The sequence below is a fragment of the Mycetomoellerius zeteki genome, unplaced genomic scaffold (genome assembly GCF_001594055.1).
Source record: "Mycetomoellerius zeteki isolate Tzet28-1 unplaced genomic scaffold, Tzet1.0 scaffold70, whole genome shotgun sequence".
Lineage (NCBI taxonomy): Eukaryota > Metazoa > Arthropoda > Insecta > Hymenoptera > Formicidae > Mycetomoellerius > Mycetomoellerius zeteki.
Window position 1 is genome coordinate 3,106,803 of NW_017257720.1, and position 22,994 is coordinate 3,129,796.

The 22,994-nt window shown below is 32.2% G+C and overlaps 2 protein-coding genes across 3 annotated transcripts in view; one reads left to right on the forward strand and one right to left on the reverse strand.

Annotated features, from left to right (window-relative positions):
- Positions 1–22,994, reverse strand: part of LOC108729088 (uncharacterized) — a 30,481-nt gene that overhangs the window by 3,937 nt on the left and 3,550 nt on the right. The window contains exons 2-3 of one of the 2 annotated variants that reach the window (XM_018458017.1): positions 22,448–22,835; positions 20,980–21,131 (exon numbers count right to left, since the gene is read on the reverse strand). In XM_018458017.1, the coding sequence (XP_018313519.1) occupies positions 20,980–21,131; positions 22,448–22,690 (395 nt within the window). In that variant the 5' untranslated portion in view covers positions 22,691–22,835. Of the gene's footprint in view, positions 1–20,979; positions 21,132–22,447; positions 22,917–22,994 lie in introns of those variants that run through there. The other variant, XM_018458016.1, reaches the window with a different exon arrangement.
- On the forward strand, positions 1,126–19,879 carry LOC108729090 (carbohydrate sulfotransferase 11). Its single transcript, XM_018458021.1, has 7 exons — positions 1,126–1,356; positions 11,333–11,505; positions 17,808–18,061; positions 18,391–18,631; positions 18,968–19,147; positions 19,336–19,493; positions 19,629–19,879. Exons 1-7 carry the CDS (start codon positions 1,344–1,346, stop codon positions 19,714–19,716), a joined length of 1,107 nt encoding a protein of 368 aa, XP_018313523.1. The 5' UTR covers positions 1,126–1,343; the 3' UTR covers positions 19,717–19,879.

A 22,994-nucleotide genomic window follows, 5' to 3' on the forward strand; every position in this document is an offset into this window, starting at 1 on the left:
ATTAGGTATTAGTTAATGATTTCTTTTATTAATCTTATACTTTTAATTGTTTTCATTCATAAATTCAATACTTTCAAAGGAAATACGATAAAAAATATCTATAGGTACGATTTAGGCGACCGGTTACCAAAATCGTACCTTTTACAGCATATTACAAAAAGACTTATAACAAATTAATTTGTTATTGGTGAAAAGTTAAACATGTAATAATAAGCGTCCAAAACCTCGAACTACAATTTCTAATGTTCATTTGCATACAAAACAATGCCAAATGGAAAATATAATAAAAAATAAGTTAAGTAGTAACGCATTCGGCAACTCTCCCCTAATTGCAATATCTTAGAAACAGCGTTTACAGTTCGCGATTGTCATCATGGCGTGGTCGACATGCCGCGAATCACCAGTTATCATTAGTAATTAAGTCTCAATTTCATTTGTATGTGATCGATCTCCGAGAAGGCGCTCACTTGCACGCGGTGCTTCGCAAGCCGCGGCGCGTTTGCGCGAGAAACATCCAGCGGCAAATCGACCCGCGAAAAAACCGACCAATGAACAGAAGGAGGCAAGCCACAGGTCTGACTTCGAGTATTTACACCCCGACACAAGATTAATATATTTATTATTCTCATATTCATATAGCATTCACTTGCAAATGCATCCTTATCTTATTTAATTTTACTATAGTTTATTATTAATAGAATTTAAACTGCTTTCATTCACACATGAGACGACGCGGAAAACGTGTATACGTGTACTAATTTATAACGAATAAACATTCTGTTGTTTTTGTACATATGTAAGTACATATTCGCTTCTATCATATACGCCAAGAATTTGATAACATTACCTTTAAACTTAAAAAAAAAATCAACTTCTCTTTAAATTTGATTCCTCAATTTTGAGTTAGGAAAATATCTAGATTAATTTCTTCAAGTTTTGTAAAAAGACAACGAGTATCAAAACCATTGTCACATAGAGTGTTTCACGTGTTCCGATTCTCGATAGTATGAAAATCAGGAGCATCGCGCCTATTAGAGCACCCTGCGAAACCGGCCCTGGTGGGACGGGTCGGGCGGTAGCGTCGAGGCGCTCATGAAACGGGCCGGTCGGTCGGCCTCAGTGATCTGCACGATGCCGCCGTGATCGTATGGCATCGTACTTTTCCTGGCGACACGCGGTACGCATCACGTGGCACCACACACTGCGTCCGCGCGCTCCTGGCCTCCTACGGTGCGACCACGTCTGACGTCCCGACGCGTTGCACCGACCCGGGGGAGAAACGACGCCCGCCGACGACACCCGCACGCGACAACAAATGCGTCAGTGATCTCGCCGTTGGATATATGCCCGGAGAAGGTATACCTACGATACACACACGCGACGATCGACCTGGACAGGTCTCGGTGGTAACGCGACCCCTGCGCGCAAATCCCGGGATTAGAAAGGCCACCCGCTGACCTCGTGAACCCATGACACAGCTGTACACAACCGTTTTTCCATGAATGTGAGACCGATCGTCATCCAGGAAGCGCTGCTTTTCGCGATAACGTCACGGGGATACAACAAAGATAAAACTAACGTAATATCGAATCGCGTGTACGAACGATAATATTAGACCAAGTGAAAATTATCACGAAGATTCATTATCGTTTCGCAACTCCAGGATTTTAAAGATTCGTGATATCTAACTGAAATCTCGTATCATTAATATCAATCGTGATTAAACGATATTTTCTTCTATCATACATTAATATCAATGTCATAAACTAGAATCACAAAAGAATATAATTAATTAAAGAATTAAACTATAATTAGAATAGATCGTTAATAAAACTACACTTTTAAGCATATATCGCCATAAATTGAAGGTATACGTTGAAATAAAATTATATAATTTTCAAGGAACGTAAGTACTATAAAAAATAAAAGGAAAAAAAAAACCTTGAATGATCTTCGATTGTCATTTGTTCAAGAAATATAACAAATGCTAGAGAGAGAGCGATACATTTGTAACGCTGACTTATAATACATCTACATGAAATCGTAAGCCTTGTATTTCCTAAAGAAAAATAAGTATTTAAGTTCATAAGGGTGATATTGCCAATCAAATCGTTATATCATCGTTACTTTGTATATCATATTTCACTATTAAGAAAAATTCTTATGAGTATGTAACTCGAAATTAGTATCTTAAATTTAAAGGTACTACACGATACATGCTTAAAAATCCAAGCTTGACAGCCTCAAATTAATCATAATTCAGCTGATTTATTTTCTTTTGGCCTTAGAAAGAAGTGAAATTATACCGATAATACAGGTTAACTAATTGCACATTAGATATTCTCATTATCTCTTTATTCAATACCTATATATATAGTTTTACCCATAGAGATGCAGAAGAAGACATTAACTAATCGAGTCCACTTAAATTAAGGTCAAAATTAATTGACATAAGAAAGAGTGAAATTTTATCTGCAATTTGATTCCTTTAATATCTCTCGCAGCTATTTGTCATCGACGAATATAATTTCAAGGCTAATGCTAATAAATCAATCCTTGAAAAAGAACAATTACAAAAGTAGGTCCCGACGTTTCTGTAAAACTACACTTATCTTAGCGCTGAAACACTACCGTGCCTCCAAATGCGGGCGTAGCATCACGCATATTTTATAATACAAACAATATCAGGATTTACTTTTAATAATAAAATCACTTAATACAATTTGCTTAGAGATTTGTTTTTGATTTTGTTAATCCATCGCTTATACGCATAAATCTGCTTCGTAAACAAATATTATCTCTACCTGATTTTACAAACAATATCATAATTATTTACATTAAGTAACGACTCTGTTCTTTAATAATTTTAATGTTATCCATTGCTATCTTATAGTTTAATAATGAGATTTATTAAGATTTATTGAGATCCTTCAATTATCAGCTAAGTAATTCTTTCTAGAAACATCAACAGCTTTTTTCATATTGAATTACTTTTATCTTCCAAATTACTATCTTTTATAGACAAAATTTTAATCGAATGATAATAGGTTAATGCTTGAGTCAACATCTGCGGGTGTCACATGCCTCAGTAATAAGTTCTTATCCCGCATACACAATGCAAATGTAATCGTGAATTACAAATCAACGGTTCCATTCACGTCGAGATCAAAGATCGTTCCCTTTGCTGTGAGAGCGAACCGTTTCTCTCATCATGGATCTCACGGAAAACATAAGTCACATGCACATGGAATCGCCTAGACTTATATAATCTAATGCTGAAATCCTGACGTTAGTAGTGGATCCGTTTTGCATTGTCGCACGCGAAGATGGCTTATACAGAGAAAAGTTTTTGATATTTATGACTATAATTACATGTTACCATTATGATTATTACTGCTGTAATGTTATCCTGTTAAAAACGTGCAATTTTCTTATACATTCAGACAGTTACTGTCTAGTATTAAATACTGTATTTTCATTAGTTGTAACAATAATATTGCGTAGGAAATAGACAAGGACTTGATAAAGTTTTATTTAGCTGAAACAATTTTCTTAATAAAAATATGTGCAATTTGTGTAGACACCTGCCCAGTTATTGACTAAAACTCTAAAATTAATAGATTATTATTAATTAAAATACTGGGTAGTCTATTGTTTTTGTTTAGTAAATGGATTCGGATTTTATGCGTCTTTTGTGCGCAGTAAAAGCAAGCAAAGCGTTTACATCTTGATTGAGATCTTAAATAATTTTACTCGTCAGATACTTATTGTTAGACAGAGTTAATATAATTGCTCAAAAAATGCATACAATTTCTTCTAGAGTTAGTAATGATAACTATATATACAATAAATTTAAAATACGAAATTTAAAGACTCTCCAAATAAATTAAACGAATAGATACGTTGATGTAAAGGAATTGCCAAATGTGAGCCGACACCAGTTGTTCGTGTGTAATCAAAAATGTATATTAAAAAAAATGTGATACAGATATTTCAACCCTGGTATTGGGACCTCTTCAGTGTAAAATATATGTGTTGTTTAAGATAATTTCATGATGTCGTTGTTTGAATCTTCAAATAGTCGTCTGTTATATTTTACTGAATATACAAACAGTCCATATTCAAAAAATTCCAATAGCGATAAGCTTAACGGTGGATATCGTTGTAATATCTCTCTCTGTTTTTACCTTTGTAATAGACCACCGTTAGGCTTATCGCTACTGGAATTTTTTGAACATGAACTGTTTGTATATTCAGTAAAATATAACAGACGACTATTTGAACATGCAAACAGCGACAATAGTTTAACGATGTTTTGACGATCAAGCGTTTTTACTTTAATTTAACATCATGAAATTATCTTAAGCACATATATTCTATACTGAAGAGATCCCAATACCAGGGTTGAAAAACGTCTATATCATATTTTTTTTTAATATACATTTTGGATTACACACGAACAATTGGTATCGGCTCACATTTGGCAATTCCTTTACATCAACGTATCTATTCGTTTACTATATGTACAGTTCTATCTACGAATATACATATATAGTCACTCTAAAAAACTAAATTTCACAGTAATTGTAACCATTTTTATAATAAGCTAAAATTTATAATCATTTTTTCATACCAGCTATATACATATATTTGTTAATGAAACTAAACATATAATTATTATTATTAACAGTAATGACTATAATTTATTGGCTATAATTATGGTAACAAGAAAAAATTCTAGTTAAAAATGAATGAACCAGAAGATTTTGATTACATCAATCAGAATTCTGATTATCACAACTAGAATTACAATAGATTCAATCAGAATTCCAATTAATGCAACCACTCTTTTTCCGGTGAATTATATACATAAAGATAATTTTTGTTTATGTTTAATCACACTAATATTACACAAAGAAGTTATCGTTCTAGCCGCTAACACTCAACTTCGCGTGATGTTATATATTTTTACTGTTATTACATAGTGTATCTTATCGCAAATCTATTTATACAATTAAAAAAAAGTAGGGATACACCGGATCGTAAAATTTCCGGATACCGGATATCGGATATCCGGGCAAAATGTAACATCGGTATCCGGTCAAATATCCGAGAAGGCAATTTCTTCGAGTCGGATATCCGACATTTTCCGGATATCCGATCGGATTCCGGGAAAATGTTTTAAAAAAAAGCCTATAGAGAAAAAAATGTAATTTTGCAACAATGTATAAGATATTATAGCATTATGAATATGCATACTTATTTTTAGAACATTTATTATAATAAAAAATCAACAATTTAATGATATCAAATTTTAACAGGATATATTCCCAAATACTAATGATATCCGATTATTCGGTCGGATAGTAAAAAAAGTGCCGGATAATACCGGATACCGGATACTTTCCGGATATCCGATGCATCCCTAAAAAAAAAAAGAAATATTTTTCAACTGCTTAATTGACTACTTAAATAAATTTTCTCATTATACCACGGAAGCAGGAAAAACATTTTACTGATTGCATCGACTAGTAGAATAGAGTTACGTAAAGATTATGTGACTGTAGATGAATGGCACAATAGATTATCTAAACAGTATGAAACGGAAAGAAGTCATTTTTTATCTGTTTTAAAGACTGACCGACTGATACCCGTATGCTACCCGTATGATACCCGATAGCTATGATATTGTCGCTATAACCGATACAGCGAACACGTTTACTATGTGTAATATAATCCATAGATAAAAGAACAATAATATAAAAAACAATTACACTGCTCGAGATATATCAATAATTACATAAAATTACACTGTAATTATCTCTGTATGTTTTCTTTATATCTGTCTATATGTTATCTATGTATCATTATAATAATAACGATTTTTTTAATTGATAAAAAGTAACATCTATAATTCATGATACTTATTATATCTACAGCACTGGTAAGTGCTGCTCCTGTGAACTATCTCTGAAACACGCTTATTTTATAAAGCCTAATGGAATTCGATCGTCCTTTTAGCGTAACACTTCCATAAAAAAATTCGCATACGCTCTACTCAATCCTTTTCGCAACTGTGCAATTTTTCTTTCCGGCTCTTTTTACCTGTCAAGCGCAACGCGAACAATATATCAACGCGAAACTTGTTTCGAGAAAAGCGAGATTTATAATAGCCTACACTTAATTCGTTTTATTCGATAATTACACATTTCTCTGCGATTCTTCTAACATGAAACTTTGTTTCGACGCAAGCAATAATTACATGTAATTGCACAGTAGAGTATTGACGGGTTAAGGAACAGTTTTTTATTTTTAAGATCTTGTTTTTTAAATATTCTCCTAACTATAGATTGTTATCCTCCATACATGTTTTCATTACGTAATATCAATCTCGAGCTTCCTTCTCACAATGACTGACTAATCCAATGTTCTTACGTATCAGAATATTATGGTGCTTCATTGTAGCTGTTCGCATAACTCGACGAATAGAATACAATAAAGAATCTCGATAAATCTGCTAGTCGACGAGTAGGCTACCAGACACGATTATGCGAACGTCGAGAAAGTCAACTGTGAGTGGGATCATCCACGCCGACGTTACCGCTGACATACTGACCGTGAGAATTTCTGCAGCGCACGAATGCTTATCGCGTGGATGCGGTCACATTTCCGCGGCTCCATGGCTGCTTGGCGCGCAAATACTCGCGATCTCGATACACAGACAAACGCATACCGGCACCGGGAAATGCGAAACTGATTACTCATTCCATCAAACTGGCGCGCCTCCTTCTCACACAGTCTGTAGCAGTCTACAAATAAACACGACGCATCCTATAATTTTCTTCGCTGATCTAATTATTGTATCATCTGAGTCTTCGACTTGAGTATTCTTGAGTCGTCATGCGTGTCTCGATACATTTTTATATGTAAGCTAATCGATATACTGTAAAATTAAGGGCCTTTTTTTGATTAATTACTTATGTAATTAAGGATTATCTCGCAAAGTGCCAATAATTCAATGAATTAGAACTTTATCCCCCCCCCCTCTCTCTCTCTCTCTCTCTCTTCCTTTCTGAGGTAAACTGTGTTCAGTTCTCACATTGGCAATCGTAATGATTGAGTTAATCATCAATTAGCGATAATCGAAATTGGTAAAAAAGGATCCAAGGCATTTCTCATTTTCGGGTTAACTGGTAATGTTAGACTTATGCCTAAATTCTAAGCAGCATCGTAATGCTCGTATATTCTTGTAAGACTTGTAAGAATTTTTTTAAACGCTTATACCTTTATACAATATTTTTACAGACAGCTTCTTACTAGCCATAAAATTTACAAGAAATCGTAGATATTTACGAATAATCGTGCGTCTTACAATACATACGCATAAAATTAGAATACTAGTCATAAGTTCTTACAAGTTTTATGAGAACACGTTATGAATCTTACGATTCTGCTTAGAATTGACCCATTAATCTTTAAACACCTTTTCGATAGGGTATATCCGAATTTCTTTTTTCAGTGCTTTTTCTGTTGTTCATTAATTATTTATTAACTTTTTATTAATTTTATCAATTTTATTAATTTTATTAACCTTTACTGTACGAGGATATGGCATATCCAAAACGTTTGAAAATTGCGCAGCATTTGTTGGAACCGGAAAGTGAGGTGCTAGATGTAGGAAGAGAAAAAAAGTTAAGCGTATACTTTCCAATGCCTAGCGTCGTCAGTTCGTGTGAAAAAGTGGTAGCAATCGTACTTTTTCTATAAAAAAAGACGTGCAATTTTACTTGTCAAAATAAATATACTTGCCCGGAAATATTTTGACACATGTTCTTAATTAAAATATACACCTTCAAGGTAATGTAAATTCAGTATAAATAAGTTCATTCTTTTAGCTTCTTTATCTCTATCTCTATATTAAGTACGATTAATAATTTTTTGAAAAAAAGTATTTTTCGTGATTTTCGTGATGATGACACACAGTTCGAAAATTTGACTTTTGTTCATTATTAAACATTTTTTGTAATTGACAATTTTCGACAATTCTACTTATACAGAGCTCTTCTTTAAATCCTCTAAAACGAAGATTTTACACATTTATTTTAATCAGTGCATTTTTTATCAAAAATTAAACACACTTGAACATTGATGGAGTATGCTATAGGAGTATGCGTACAGTAACAATGGAAGTAAAAATACATGCAGTAACTGAGGGTTAATAAAAATACACACATTTGATATATATATATATATATATATTGGTATGATTATATTTCTTAATTACCTGAGGTTTCGATTAGAAAAAAAATTACGTTTTTTTTTTATGAAACATCTGGTTATAGATCTCATATCCGCAGAAGTCCAACTATTCATTCCGTTATTACTATTATTAGATAAGTTGAAACGGAGTCGCGATTTTTTTTTTGTGGAAAGACGTAAAAATCTTGGATATGAAACGGAATTATAACAAACAGTTAATATCTGAGATGATTAATATCAAAATGATAACATCAATTTAAAAACAGATACCGAACTGCTAAACCAAGCTTATCATAGTTACTCTTAATTTGTTTTTATCTTTGACAATAAATATGACTTTGAACAACATGATCCGTTATAACGAATCTGACTCTCATTTTATTGTTTAAGCACGATCAAAATATATGTACATTCTGCTTTATCTGATTTTAAGTGATTGTAACATCATTTAATTTTTTAAATCATTTTCCTTCTATCAATTATTTTATAATACGGTTAGCAGTCTATACGTCTATTGTGATTTCTGTTCTAGTAAGTCAATTTATGTCTTTTTCATTAGAATTAACGTCTTATAAGTTAGCGGAATAAAGTGAGCAGAATCAATTCTAACTAACATTTTTATTTGTTACTCATTTGTTGCTAAAAAGTTGCCAAAGAAAAAAATTTGTTGCTCTGTTATTTAAAAAAAATGATGTTCCGCTAAAGAAACATTAAGTTAGCGAAACAATATACATATAACTAAGCTAATTTACGCAAAAATAACATATGAATTTGTTGCTAATTTGTTGCTGTCGAAATATCCTAGTTTGTGAATCGATTACCTACGAAAAAAGTATAAACAGCAACGAAAAACCCTCAGCGTGCTGGCGGAACAAAAGTAAAGTATTAGTAAACAATTTGTTGCTCGCTTAAAATTAGATATACGAAGATGTGAAATGTGAAAAGAAACGAAAAGGCAAATATTTAGGTCAACGAATGGATGAAATCTCGAATATTTTAAAAGAGGAAACCAAAGACCAAAATACCCCTGTTAAAAAATGGTAGCTGTCTCACCTTACAAACAATGAAGCGAGCAACAAATTGTTTACTGATACTTTACTCTTGTTCTGCCAGCACGCTGAGGGTTTTTCATTGCTGTTTATACTTTTTTCGTAGGTAATCGATTCACAAACTAAGATATTTTGACAGACAGCAACAAATTAGCAACAAATTCCTACGTTATTTTTGCGTAAATTAGCTTTGTTATATGTATATTGTTCCGCTAACTTAATCTTTCTTTAGCGGAACATCATTTTTTTTAAATAGCAGAACAACAAATTTTTTTCTTTGGCAACTTTTTAGCAACAAATGAGCAACAAATAAAAATATTAGTTAGAATTGATTCTGCCCACTTTGTTCCGCTAACTTATAAGACGTTTAGAATTACTAATTTCGTTGCATTCCATTTTTAAGGAACTCAATACTTACGAGTCCATTCAGCTTTGCAACTAGTATGGGAGATGTCTCCTGTATGGCTACGTTAACACCGTGCGCTTAGTCCACGATCTATACTATAGGTGTCTTTGTTTAATCTACAGGATAAACAAGGACATCTATTGTACATATAAGCCGCGGTCTAAATATACGGTGTAAACGTAGCCTATAAGAGAAGTTGTTGACTTGCTTCGGAGACCATAATGGACAATATCTTTATTTTCATTAAAGTATGTAATACAAACATTCTAGCGAATATTTGATATTTCATCTCTGAAGAAGGTTAGAGACTAACCGAAAAGTACGATTATTAGTCTTAGTGAAGAGTATATATAAACATTCGTTTTTTTTTTTTAACAAATTTCTTTAATATTTTAAGATTAAAAGAGTTCTTTGAAATATCAGCGCAGAATTTTCAGCATCTATTCTCTTTTGACCGGATTTTTATTTTTATTGTTTTATGAAAGTTATAAGCAATCAAATTGAGTGGGATATACTATAAATCAGTATTTTGTGCCTATCCTGCATAAAAATATACTACTAGTGCAATAAGTAAATTCGAATAGTAATTTATCTAATATCATTTGATGGAAACTTATAAAATATTGAAAGTTCTGAACGTATTTTCAATAGTTCTATAGTTCTGGATAAAATATAATAGTTCTGCCCTCTAAAGTGGAAAAAAAGCAAAAGTACAAACTGAGACGCCAGATTCACGCAGCGTCTCACTTTGTTCTACGCAAATTTTGACGATAGATTCTTGTAGGATTTTGAAAAACAAAGAGTTTTAAATGAGTTTCCGAAAGAGTTCTAGCGATAAACAATATTATTTTTAATTTTTAATAATATTTTAGCCCAAAAATACAATTTTCAGCAATAAAAATGAGATGCTGTCCAATTATCGACAGTTCTGAGAGTTCTATGATCATTTTTGTGCAATACTGAATGTATCCTAACGCCTTCCGAAGAGTTCTGATGATAAAAATTATTTATAAATTTTTTAAACCCGAGAATAATTTTTAAGACCCGAGAAAAGCGCTTGTAAGAATTCTAAAAAAAGTTTATAATTGATTGAGCTATTAAAACGACCACGTCGAATGTCAGAACGCGTCGTGCGAAGATGTAATAGTATATTTGTCATCATCTTGCTAAGCTTCCTTGTCAAAGCGAAAAGCATATACACATATTACACAATGTTTGCGAAACAAACCGAGCCATTAATTCTGTCGTCTTTATCTCGCTGTGAAATAAAAATTATTTACACTACCGAATTTAAACGGTTACCGTATTAAAACAAACAATGGTACGAGTGCGTCATCAGATGTGAGGGCTACAAATCGCGGACTACTGAATAATTTCTGATCGAAGCATAATAGCTGCAATATCTTGATGCATTTACGTTCATGTTCATGGTTCGTTTATCACCTAATCTCGAGCGTCCTAGTTAACGAGATTCGAAGTATCAATGTCGCGAGCGAGCAACGGACAATGCAATTAACGTAATGGGGGATCAGCAATTAACTCTCGGATCAGCAATTAATTACAACTATTTATTATGTAGGAAAACGCCTTATATAGTGGTGCTATAAATGTATTTCAGTCCGATATGAATACAGACGGAAACACGTTCTCCGGGAGAAGATGACCCCACGTCGTCGCGTCTTGGCAGGAATTCGTCGTGCTATTTTTGCCGCTGGTGTCCTGGCGCTTATTGTCCTGGCATTGTCAGGCCAGGATGGCACCAACACTCTACAGCATGGGAATTCGCTGGAGGTGAGTTTTTTTTTACAGAAATTTTATCAGTGATATTTCGCGGATCTTTAATATTTTAGAAATCTGCACAACAATGTTTCAAATAATGCAAGTACAATTTATGGAACTCGAAAGCTGAATTATCGTGAATTATTTAACATCAGCATGATGTTTTATTCAATAACTTTAATAGCATTTTCTGGAATCATTTAAAGTTTCATATTCAAGTATATAACCGAACTTGCATCAATTTTCAATATTATATTTTCAATACAACAAAAATCACAATGCTAATGTGTAATCTCAATTTTAATTCTGCTGATAATTGCGTTGGATTCTATTTTTAAGCTATCATTTAAGTAAACATTTATCTCAATTAACATGCTATAAAAGTGTTATTTCAAGAAGGAATGTTATTCATTCTTAACATAACAAAAGTTCGCGTAAAAAAAAAAGAATTGATTTTGAGGCAACGCAGAGTTCTGTACTAACTTCCAACCGGCTTCCTAGGAGACCGAAAACGTTTGCCTTACATAAAGCACAACGACCATAGATTGGCACATTTCCAGGCGCAATGCGGTACGTGGATCAGTGCCCGCCTAATATGGCCTATTTAAATACCCGAAAAGGTAATTAAAGTTACTTCTACGAAGGATAATTTTGCTAAGGTATCTAAAATTCTAGTTAGATACAGATCTGAAAATGATTTTCTTGGACTATCAAAATAATTATGTAGGATGCTCAAATTGATTGCTAGAACATAAAAACTTTTTGCAGCATTGCTCATCGTACTTCAGATTCTTACGTAAATATTTTGATGGTCCAACAAAATTATTTTCAGATCTGTATCTATTACAGTCAAATTTTTAGATATCTCAATAAAATCATTCCTGATGTATAAACATAATCATTTCGTGATTGTCGGGAACGAATTATGCAATGTATATCCATTAAATCTTTTGATATGAGATTTATCACAGACAAATAAATATATATTATACATTTCAATAGAAATATGTTGTCATCGATCTGAATGTATGTAACGTATGTATGTCGTCACAACAATAAGCTGTTTCATGAACGGATTTCAGTTTGGAGGGTGGAAGCACTTCACACAAAACTTATTAAAATACTTACGTTAAAGCCAGCCTTCAAGAATCTTTAATAAACTTTCGTACAAATAACGTGTCAGTAAAGACAGAAATTACCGAAAAAACTATCAATTTTAAGTAAAAAAAAAAACTAGTGAAAACAAATTTTTTGCATCGGTTCTAAAAGTTTTTCACTATAGATACGTGTTTTTTTGGACATTTGATTCCATGGATTCCATGTTATTGTTGTAGAATTCAGTTTTTACATTTATTGAAAAGATTTCTATATAAAAATAGCTGTAAGCAAACAAAAATATAGTACAATGACTATGTGACGGTAGCCATAGATATACTTTTAGATCCAATTTCGAAAAGACATTATAAATTTATTAGACATCACAACAACGCAAAGACGTTTCCGCTTTGATATTTATAAAGTTATAAAGATATTAAATGACATCAAAATATAACGTAAATATTAAACGTTTTAACGATGTATATCAAGAAAGATTTTATGTATTTTTTCTGAATTTTGATTTAAAAAATAGCTTTTTTACGGTTTTTAACATAAAAAAAACTGTAAAAAATTTTTTACTCGGTTTTTTTACTCTGAAGTTATAAAAACCTGTTTTTCCATCTCTTAAGTGTAAGCCACAAATTGGATAACAAGAGTTTAATTTTTCATCGTAAGAATGATTTTTAAAATTTAATTTAATTGTCCTAACGGTCGAAACTAGATCTTAAAATGCTTTTTTTAAATAATCTTGAATCACTAAATATGATATACCATACTTAACATAGATACCACAATTGTAGTCTAACGAACTGTGCACCGAAATATTTCCGGACTAAACACAATTAAACCACTGTAGTAATTTCGCAAATTAAATTAAAATTCTAATAATTTCGATGCTCAATCAGGCATCATATTTCAAAGATATTAATATGCTGAAAAACTGTAATTAAACTTATTGCGAAAAATTTAATTTAATTTGCGAAATTACTACAGCGGTTTAATTGTGTTTAGTCCAGAAATAATTCGGTGCACAGTTCGTTAGACTACAATTGTGGTATATGTATCAAGTATATATATATATATCATATTTATTGATTCAAGATTGATTTATTTAAAAAAAGCATTTTAAGATCTAGCTTCGACCGTATAGGGTTCTTATTTATCGATTGTGTCTCTCACATACGCGGTCTAAAAATGATATTATTAATTTAATTGTTTTTTCTTGCCAAAATTTATGGGGATACACAGAATATATAGAAAAAGCGATTTCGCTAAAGTATTAAAAAATTTAACTAGATACACACACATACACACATTTGAAAATAATTTTGTTGTACTATCAAAATAATTATGTAGGAAATAATGAATAATACTACAAGAAGTTTTGAAATTCTAGTAACCAACTTGAGCGTCTTACATGATTATTTTGATGGTCTAACAAAATTATTTATACATCTATCTACCTAAATGTGTAGATACTTTAGAAAAAAATTTTTTTGGTGTATCAAATAAATATCAGTTACTTAAAAAAAATACGTTGCAAAGAAAAAAATTTATAGAAAATAAAAAGAAATTTATCGACATAAAGTATAAAACATTCCAAACAAAACAAACAATTTTTAATGTAATATTGTAATTGTAAGATTTTATATAATTTTATAGTCTAAAAATTATTGTCGCTTAATATCATAAAATACTTTTGCAAATAATCGACTTGATTCTTTTAGCGAATGTTTTTTTACTAACAATTTTAGTAATGACAAATAGACATCATGAGAGACGGAAGAAGAAAAATACATAAAACGAAAGAAAGTTATATTTCATAGGATCAGCGCGATTATCCGATTCAGATAGCGTATAACGCCAAAAAAGTTTCTACATAGTCGGCAGTCACATGATAAGTGACGATCATCATACACGTGTAACACTCCATATTTTTGCTATGAAGTCTCAAGCTGCATAGATTGGAAAAAATTAATATCAATAGAATCACGAGATAGAAACTCGTATTGTAATGCATAAAAAAATTTTTTTAGAAACGATGTATAATTGTCTTTATTAACAAAGTTACTCTCTCGCCGAGTAATAAAAACTGAATCAGAGCATAGGGTATAATGTTTCACAATCAGAGATCTAAAAAACCGAATGTGGATTGAAGTTATCGAAAATAAAATAGTAATAGAGATAAAAAGTCAACAATAATTAAAAACGAGAAAAAAATACAATTTTAATCCCAGCACCATCTAAATAAGAGAGATGTTTTTATCCGAAGAACATTAATTACTTATTACACCTTAACACGCCAAACAAAAATGTAATAGCAAAAAATAATTATAACAGTGAAAAAAATTGCCATAACGATTGAAAAAAAAAAGAAAGCTTGTTGTAAGGAAGACTCATGTATCCACAACACTGCTATTTCTCGTACATTTTACAACAGTACTTTAGTCGCGATAAGTGAACATGTAATTGCACTCTAAAAAGTTGTCTAACCGGAATTTGTCTTACTGTTGAACAACGTGGTACCTATTTAACGCAAATGCACAGAAATACGGAAAATAACGACGATGTGCACTCTAATGCCTCGCAGGAAGGTGACACGTGTATGCACGATGCACCAGTGCATAAACGTGAGCGATGCGCCACCACCCTCCTCCGTGGCCCACATTCGTCGCTGCACAAGGCGCGTTCCACATCGAAATCAATAAGCGGAAGCCGGTAGTTCTGCATTCGGTCTTGCCAGCTCGCCGCACTACAATGCGATATCGATGCCGAATGACTATACGCTGGAATCAAGAGAAGAAATCAGTTTTTACGTCTCTCCCTTAGGCCGCTCTCTGCGGAGTTTCGGCGCAATCAGTTTGTAGCAATCTAAATTACTAATCTTTGCAATGCCGAAAGGGCTGGCGCAAATTATTTGCTTTTGTAATTGGCAAATTAAAAATTTCTACCGCTTGTAACTGGAGAAACTGTGTCTTGTAGAAATTTTAATGTAAATATGAATAAGCATCACAAAATAAGACATTGATAAGGATGACGCAAATCAAAGGATATACATACTGTTCCTGAGCATTCTACTAGTACAGAGAAAAGGTTTCTTTGAATTAAACAAATTTATGCATTGGAATACTCCAACCAAATGGATGTTTAAATTAAGAATGTGATTATTTGCATTAAAACTAATTTTTTTTCGTTAAACAAAATATGTTTCACTTAAAATTAAATTTGTTTCAATGAAACAAATGTAAATAGAACTCTCAACTCCAAATCTGTTTCTCTGTGCGGAAGCAATTTTCTCGAAAATATAGATGATTCATAAAATCGTAGAAATGTACCGACTTATTTGCAACACGGATTTACTGAATATATCTCTAAATATAGTACAAAATTGTCACTTGCAGCTGTTCTGCACACATGTGTTTGTCGTTTGTAAACATATATTTACCTACGTAGCATTTAAATTAACTTCCATTAGTTAATTACAATATCAGAAAATAATATAATATAATTAATTAAATTAAAAGAAATAAAAATTTCCTTTACCAACACAAGCTCATGTGCATAAATTTAACATTGTGTGATATAAAATACATAAATTTATTTCCGTATGTTAACAGTAATTAATAAAAACAATAATAATTTATGCATTAATAAACATGCGTTAATTCATATATCTCGTATTAATTATTTGTAATTTAAATACTCAAAATGATCAAAAACGATGATCAAAACGTTTACTAAACGCATGAATTATTATTATTTTTATTGATTACTGTTAACATGCGGAAATAAATTTATGTATTCTATCATCATATAATATTAAATTTATACACACGTCCTTCTTGTGCTGACTTTTAAAGGCAATTTTTATTTCTTTTCTTTTATTTTTTTCAGAGCCTTAATTTATTTACATTGTATAATTAAATATTTTCTTTGAAAAATTAAGTATAAAAACGCTTTATAAAACATGAGAGACGTCCTGAAAAAAGAATGCGCTCATAAGTGGCATAATCCAATTTAAATGCAAATATAAACCGTGCATTCGTCAAAATCTTCATCAAAATCGTATTCAGCGTAACGCAGTGTTCAGTAAACGTATAAATACTTGTTTAAATTCTAATTGCAGAAATTAGGAAATTGGATTAACCTTACGAGTCGTGGAGAAGGTCAATATACATGTCGCAGTGTGGTCTTGACAGGAAGATTCGCGTTATAATTCGCGTACATACATGGACTCTTCGAGTTCAATCAATGATCCGACTCTCTAACTTTTCGCATGTGCGCAGTTCTAACCGCGAGTTCGCTATAATTATCACTCATTATCTCATAATTATCTATGTTCTCATTATCTGATAATTACCTGCATCGTAATCAAATGCTGTTAGTTCTACAACGAATTATATTCATAACATGTGTTCACTCACAATTATGTTCGATGTACCATTTACCATGTTACCATTATAAACAAATCTTTTTTCCAATTTCCATTAAGCGGATAATTTAATAACTCACATCTACACTTAAACGAGGTTGTAAATGATAATAGAGAGGATAATAGCAAAGTAATAATGATTGAACTGTTATGAAAAAAACGCGCGCGCGTATATTTCTTATTTATCATTTATCAGCTAAAACATTACCAAAAGTTTAGAAAAATTATGCAAAATAATCGAGCAAGTAAATCTTCGACACATTTCTTACATAATACACATATATCACGTTATGCTCATATTCATCGTCAACCCTTACATTTAAATTCCTTATCGTTTATCTTTAGATACTCTGTAGCTAATAAAATAATTCGTAGAGCATTTGAAGATAAATTTAAGGAAGCCTTAAATATAAAGCCTAACTATGAATACGGACGTTAGTGTCTTACGTCAATGTCCAATTCATAATTCAGTCGAGCAGCTCATTTTATAGTTCATTCCTGTATCTGTATAGTTCATTCCTGTCTCTGATATACTAACCGCCTACTAACAATTAATTTAGGTCAAGTTAACGACAGTAAATGACAGTAGTAGCATATTTCTCGACTCCGTAAATTTAAAGTGTCCTAATTAATGCGATAGTTTAAACGAGGCGATAGTTTAAACTGTTTAAAGTAACGAGTAGAAGAAGAATGTTGCTGTGTAATTATAAAATATCGATTACAAACTACGTCTTTTTGCATCGATTTTGCCTCACAAATTGAAGGCTTTATTACATTTTGACAGGACGCGAATCTGACGCCGGAGGAGAAAATATTGGAGCAGATTACGACAGCAGAAACTGAGCAACGTCTAATAGCCAGGCGGAAATTTCTAGCAGAAAAATGCGCCGAGGAGGGACTCGATCGTCCTGGCAATGACTCACTTCACAGGCCGAACGCCTGGGAATTTCTTGTAAATAAAGAATATCATCTTATATGGTGCAACGTTTTCAAAGCAGCATCGACATCATGGATGTATAACTTTAATTTACTTGCTGGGTAAGTCCCATTATCGTTTACGTAACTAAAGTTTCTTGCGAAAACGAACACAAAAATTAACACAACGTAGATAAAGTATACCATGCAATTTATACCGTTGCAAATTGCACACAAAATACGGTGAAAAGATATTATAGATTAATATTTAATTGTTTTTACTCCCTCGTTTTTTTTAATTATTTTCATATGAAAAAGATCTCTGTTTCTTCTATTTCTTATCGTCAAATCGCTAAAATACTAACCTAATTACTGAATGGTTGATTGTAATTGAGCAATGATAATTACACACGATATGATGAATCACCAATCGTATTGCGCTAACTTTGTAGATACAGCCCGCAATTTCTGAAGGCCTCCAAGGCAGTGCCAGTCTCACTAGCTAGACAGAGGTATCCTAGACACAGCGCAGAAGAACTAGCTAAATATCTAAATGACAGCATCAGTTTTTTGATAGTGCGACATCCCTTCGAAAGATTGCTCAGCGCTTATCGAGATAAATTGGAGCACAGTCTGCCGCACACATTTCACAGCAACCTCGGTGCACACATAGTTTGGCACTACAGAGCAAGGGTAACGTCTTTCGACGATTTCTATAAATCATTTAGAGTCAGGCGCTAAATAAATTGCTTCTCATTCTTCTACAACCAAAATTGCGATTTAGCGAAATTATAAAAATAAAAATATAAAACATGGATTAATAAAAAATATTTAAGAATAATTAAGGAATTTAGGGGAATCGACTTTCCTCGTAATACTATTTAAATTCATGTTGTATTCATATTGATTAATTTAATATAAAATGATTAAATTATTAAATGTCAAATATATATATATATACACATATATATATTATATATATACATATAAAGGATTTCAAAATAGATCTTTGATCATATCCAAATATAGGATTCAAAGACGAACACAAGACAAGGACCGAGATATCCTCTCTTCGAGGAATTCGTGCGATGGCTGTTATGCCAGTGGAGAGCAGGGAACGATCTCGACATGCATTGGACACCAGTTGTAAACTTCTGCACACCCTGCCAAGTGCGATTCGACGTGATAGCGAAATTCGAGACATTACATGTAAGTAAATTTAATCATAAGCTCTCTTCTTTATCTAACTGTCAGCATAAGAGTCAACACATAAGAAAAAGATTGTGTTTTATATTTTTAAGGAAGTATCCAAAATACTTGCAAAATATTAAACAAGATAAGCATGTTTCGCTGAACTATAAGAGAATTGTTTTAAAACTATCGCTTTCTTGTTAAAGAACGACCAAGACTATCTTATAAAACAAGCTCATGTGGGACACATCATCAAACCCGAGTGGAAAAATCCTACTAAGGGCGTGCAAACGAAAGATGTCATAAAAAATTATTTTACGCAATTATCCAAGACACAGATCGAAGAGCTGTATGAAATGTTCAGGTACGTCTGCAGAAAGTCAAGGAATTTACATACGTTGATAATTTCTTCGCATGTAATATAAGAGACGCGGAAGTATGTGAATAATTACGTGCAGCATCATAAAACGTAAAATTATCTTATCTTTATGATTCGCAGGTATGACTTCGTACTATTCGATTATTCGCCAGACGAATATTTAGCATTTGGTAGAGACGAAATCACCACACTAATATGTAAAAAATGAACCTGACATATCTATATTTGAGATATGTGAATATATGAAATGGAATGAAGCATACGACACACACAACGAAATCGTAGATAGCGCTTAAATAAAATTGAAGGGACAGGAAGTATATAATATTCGATATGTATATAGTGACGATCAATGCATTTCTTATGTGGGACTTGAAAAGTGAAAGGATATATCCTGGTTTTGTAATTTACATATAAACTACGTTATCATATTGAACATTTTGATAGCGCATACGTTAAAGTTTATCGAATTGTTATACTAAAATATATTGGAGGAAATATTATATATTAGAAGAACACAATAAAAATTCACGATAAATAATGATGATGCAAATATGAACGTAAAGTTCGTTGCTTGCGTACTTAAATTGTTAAGATAAATTAAATTTTTATAAATTTACAGCTTGAAGAAAGCTTTACTGGCATATAAAGCTTTCTGTTCATTCCAAATTTTCACTATTTCAATTATCTTCCGTTTTAATAATGTATAATATAGATTGAATTAGATTCCATTAATAATAAAAATTGCTAAAGCCTTTAAATAGAAATGCAATATTGACGTAAGAAAAGTCTAGATAAATTCAAAGAATTTTAGTACGTGATACACGAGATTTAAAAAGAAATTTGTGATAGTCTCAGTTTTGCATAAAGCAATAAGAGTATCTAATTACGCCACCGAGTTGTCCTCGACAACTGCACAATAATCTTTGTAAGCATAAATGTAGTACCACTATAACAATGGTATAGTACTGCCTCAAGGAAACATGGTGCAAAATATTATGATAACTAACTTATCACATAACATCACTTTAAGATGCAAACAGTTTTGTAGACTTGCGTTGTTCTGAGAAATAATAAAAACATATATTTCCGAACAATTAAGACAAGGAATCAATCAACAGTTGTATTTGCGTATGTTTCGCTACAGTAGCGATTAAAATAATTGGATATTTAAAATTTTGAATCTTAAATAAAATATTTGTCTGTGTGATCGCAAAACTCAAATTGATTGAATTAGAATGACGCAAAAATACGCCGACGTTACAAATTTCTATACTTGCAAAATAAAACATATTGTTGAATAAAGATTATTTGTACGATATTCTGCGTGTACAGTTTTTATCGGCATCCTATATCTTTACAGCTATGAATATACTCTTATTTCAGTATTTTTTCTGTTTGTGTCTCATTTTCGTTATTCGACAAGACTACATCGAACATAACTTCATAAATGATTTAATAAATGACTCACCAGCAAGATCTGTTGTACAATTCTACTCCAATAATCCATTTATCCTGAAGAACACATTGCCATAGTGAGGTTACTTCCAATATTTTTTCTGGGCTACTAGTGTTGCTGCATCGCTGTTTCTTTATCACAGGTACTCCTTCGGCAGTATACATCTATAATATTAAATATACTATAATATTATAGGTATTCTATGTATCACCCATTAATTGACAGTTTATTATGATACTCATTATTACATTGAATGCAGTAAGATTAATCTTCAAGTGCTCTCAAAAACAAAAATAAAGGAAATTTGAGGATTTAACAATACGCCACAAATTGACATTTCTTATTCTTTGAAGAATAAAGAGAAATAAAACAGAAGAAATCACTTAAGACAAGGATTGTAATTATTTCTTGTAAAGATCGAGTATTTCATTTCCAATTTAATCGACGGGACTAAGACCAAAGAATTTTTATTGTAATTTACGGAGATTCCAAAAACATAATTTGAGAATTTAACACTAAACTAACACCTTATTTTTTGAAAAATAAAAAGGAATATAAACGGAAGGAAAACTAATCAGAGAGAGATTTAAATTATTTCTTGCAAGGATCAAACATTTAATTTCAATTTATAAAAATTTTCATTGTACAAAATTTTGGAGTAAAAATTTTAAAAATGTAATTTGCCGATTACAATATGTACCAAATCGAAAATATGTAGAAAAACTACGCGAAAAACTGTCGCAAAAATTTACTAAATCGTAATATTACTTATAAATATTTACTTACAATGAATAAATATTTACTCAATAAAAAATGATAATTAAATCAAATTAAAGGTTCTTATAACAAATAAATATATATTTACATTTAAAAGTAAATCTGGAGACACGGCAATGTCTCTGTTCATTACTTAGAGCTTCAACAAATATTTATTAAAATTTTTTTTCTGTGTAATGTCGAGTCCAGCTCAAAACTACAAAGAATTAAAATTAGCAAAGTTATGAATGTCAATATACTACGACATATTACAGACCTTATAAGAGAGTCTGGCCATGAGATGACAAATTTTTTATTAGTCTGTCATTTTCATCAACTTCACTTTCAGTAAATTATAATGATAAAAAAGACACAATAAATATATTTGGCCTTCTTTCTCACTTTCGTTTTGATGAAATTCCTCGTGGCCAAACTCTAATTTAGGAAAGGCGGTTTGATCTCTCACGTGATTTAAGCGCTTATAATTATCATTGTTTTTATCGTTTATTAAATGTTAAAACAAGAATAGACGAGTTGAAAGCATTCAAACCGATGCAGCCAAAGTCTCTACTATATGTGTATGTTGCAAATAAATGTACTTTTTGCACTCTTAGTACCTTCGCTTTCTCTTTCCTCAACGCCTAAATATGTGTTTATCTCATTTTAACTGCAGAAATTTTTGAGAAATCAAGCAACACGGACAGATCTGCAATCGCGGAATTACCTCGTTGTCCGAGCCCGAATTCGCATCTTCCCCGTGAAGCGCGCGCCATTCCAGGGCGTTCAAAACGCATGCAATGGTCGCCTTTGTCTCGGAGATTTCGCTCGTCGCGACGTTGATCCTACCCTCGATGTCGGCGAGCTGCTTCAATAGATGCTCCTCGACAGGATTCACCGGCTCGATTCGCGCCGGCAAGACCATATCCTCGTCGCTAATAGCGAATATGTCCTCGTCATCGGACTCCATTATCTATTCCTGTTATCTACGGCCTTTCAGTTTGCGATATGTCGATTACGACCTCGATTACGCGTACCTACGTCTGGGAACGACGCCGAATCGGAGCAACGCGACGCGTTATCGCACGACAACTTCAGGAGTAGTAACGTCTGCCCTTTATAAAAATTACAACACAATCAACTGTCAATGCACACGAGTAAACTGGCGGGCTCGCTGTTGTGACAATTTTGAACTTTTCGATCAGATCGATGCAGGATGACCAACGTAACGACATTTGCTGGATTCACGCTGCATCCGATTTTCGTCGTACGAC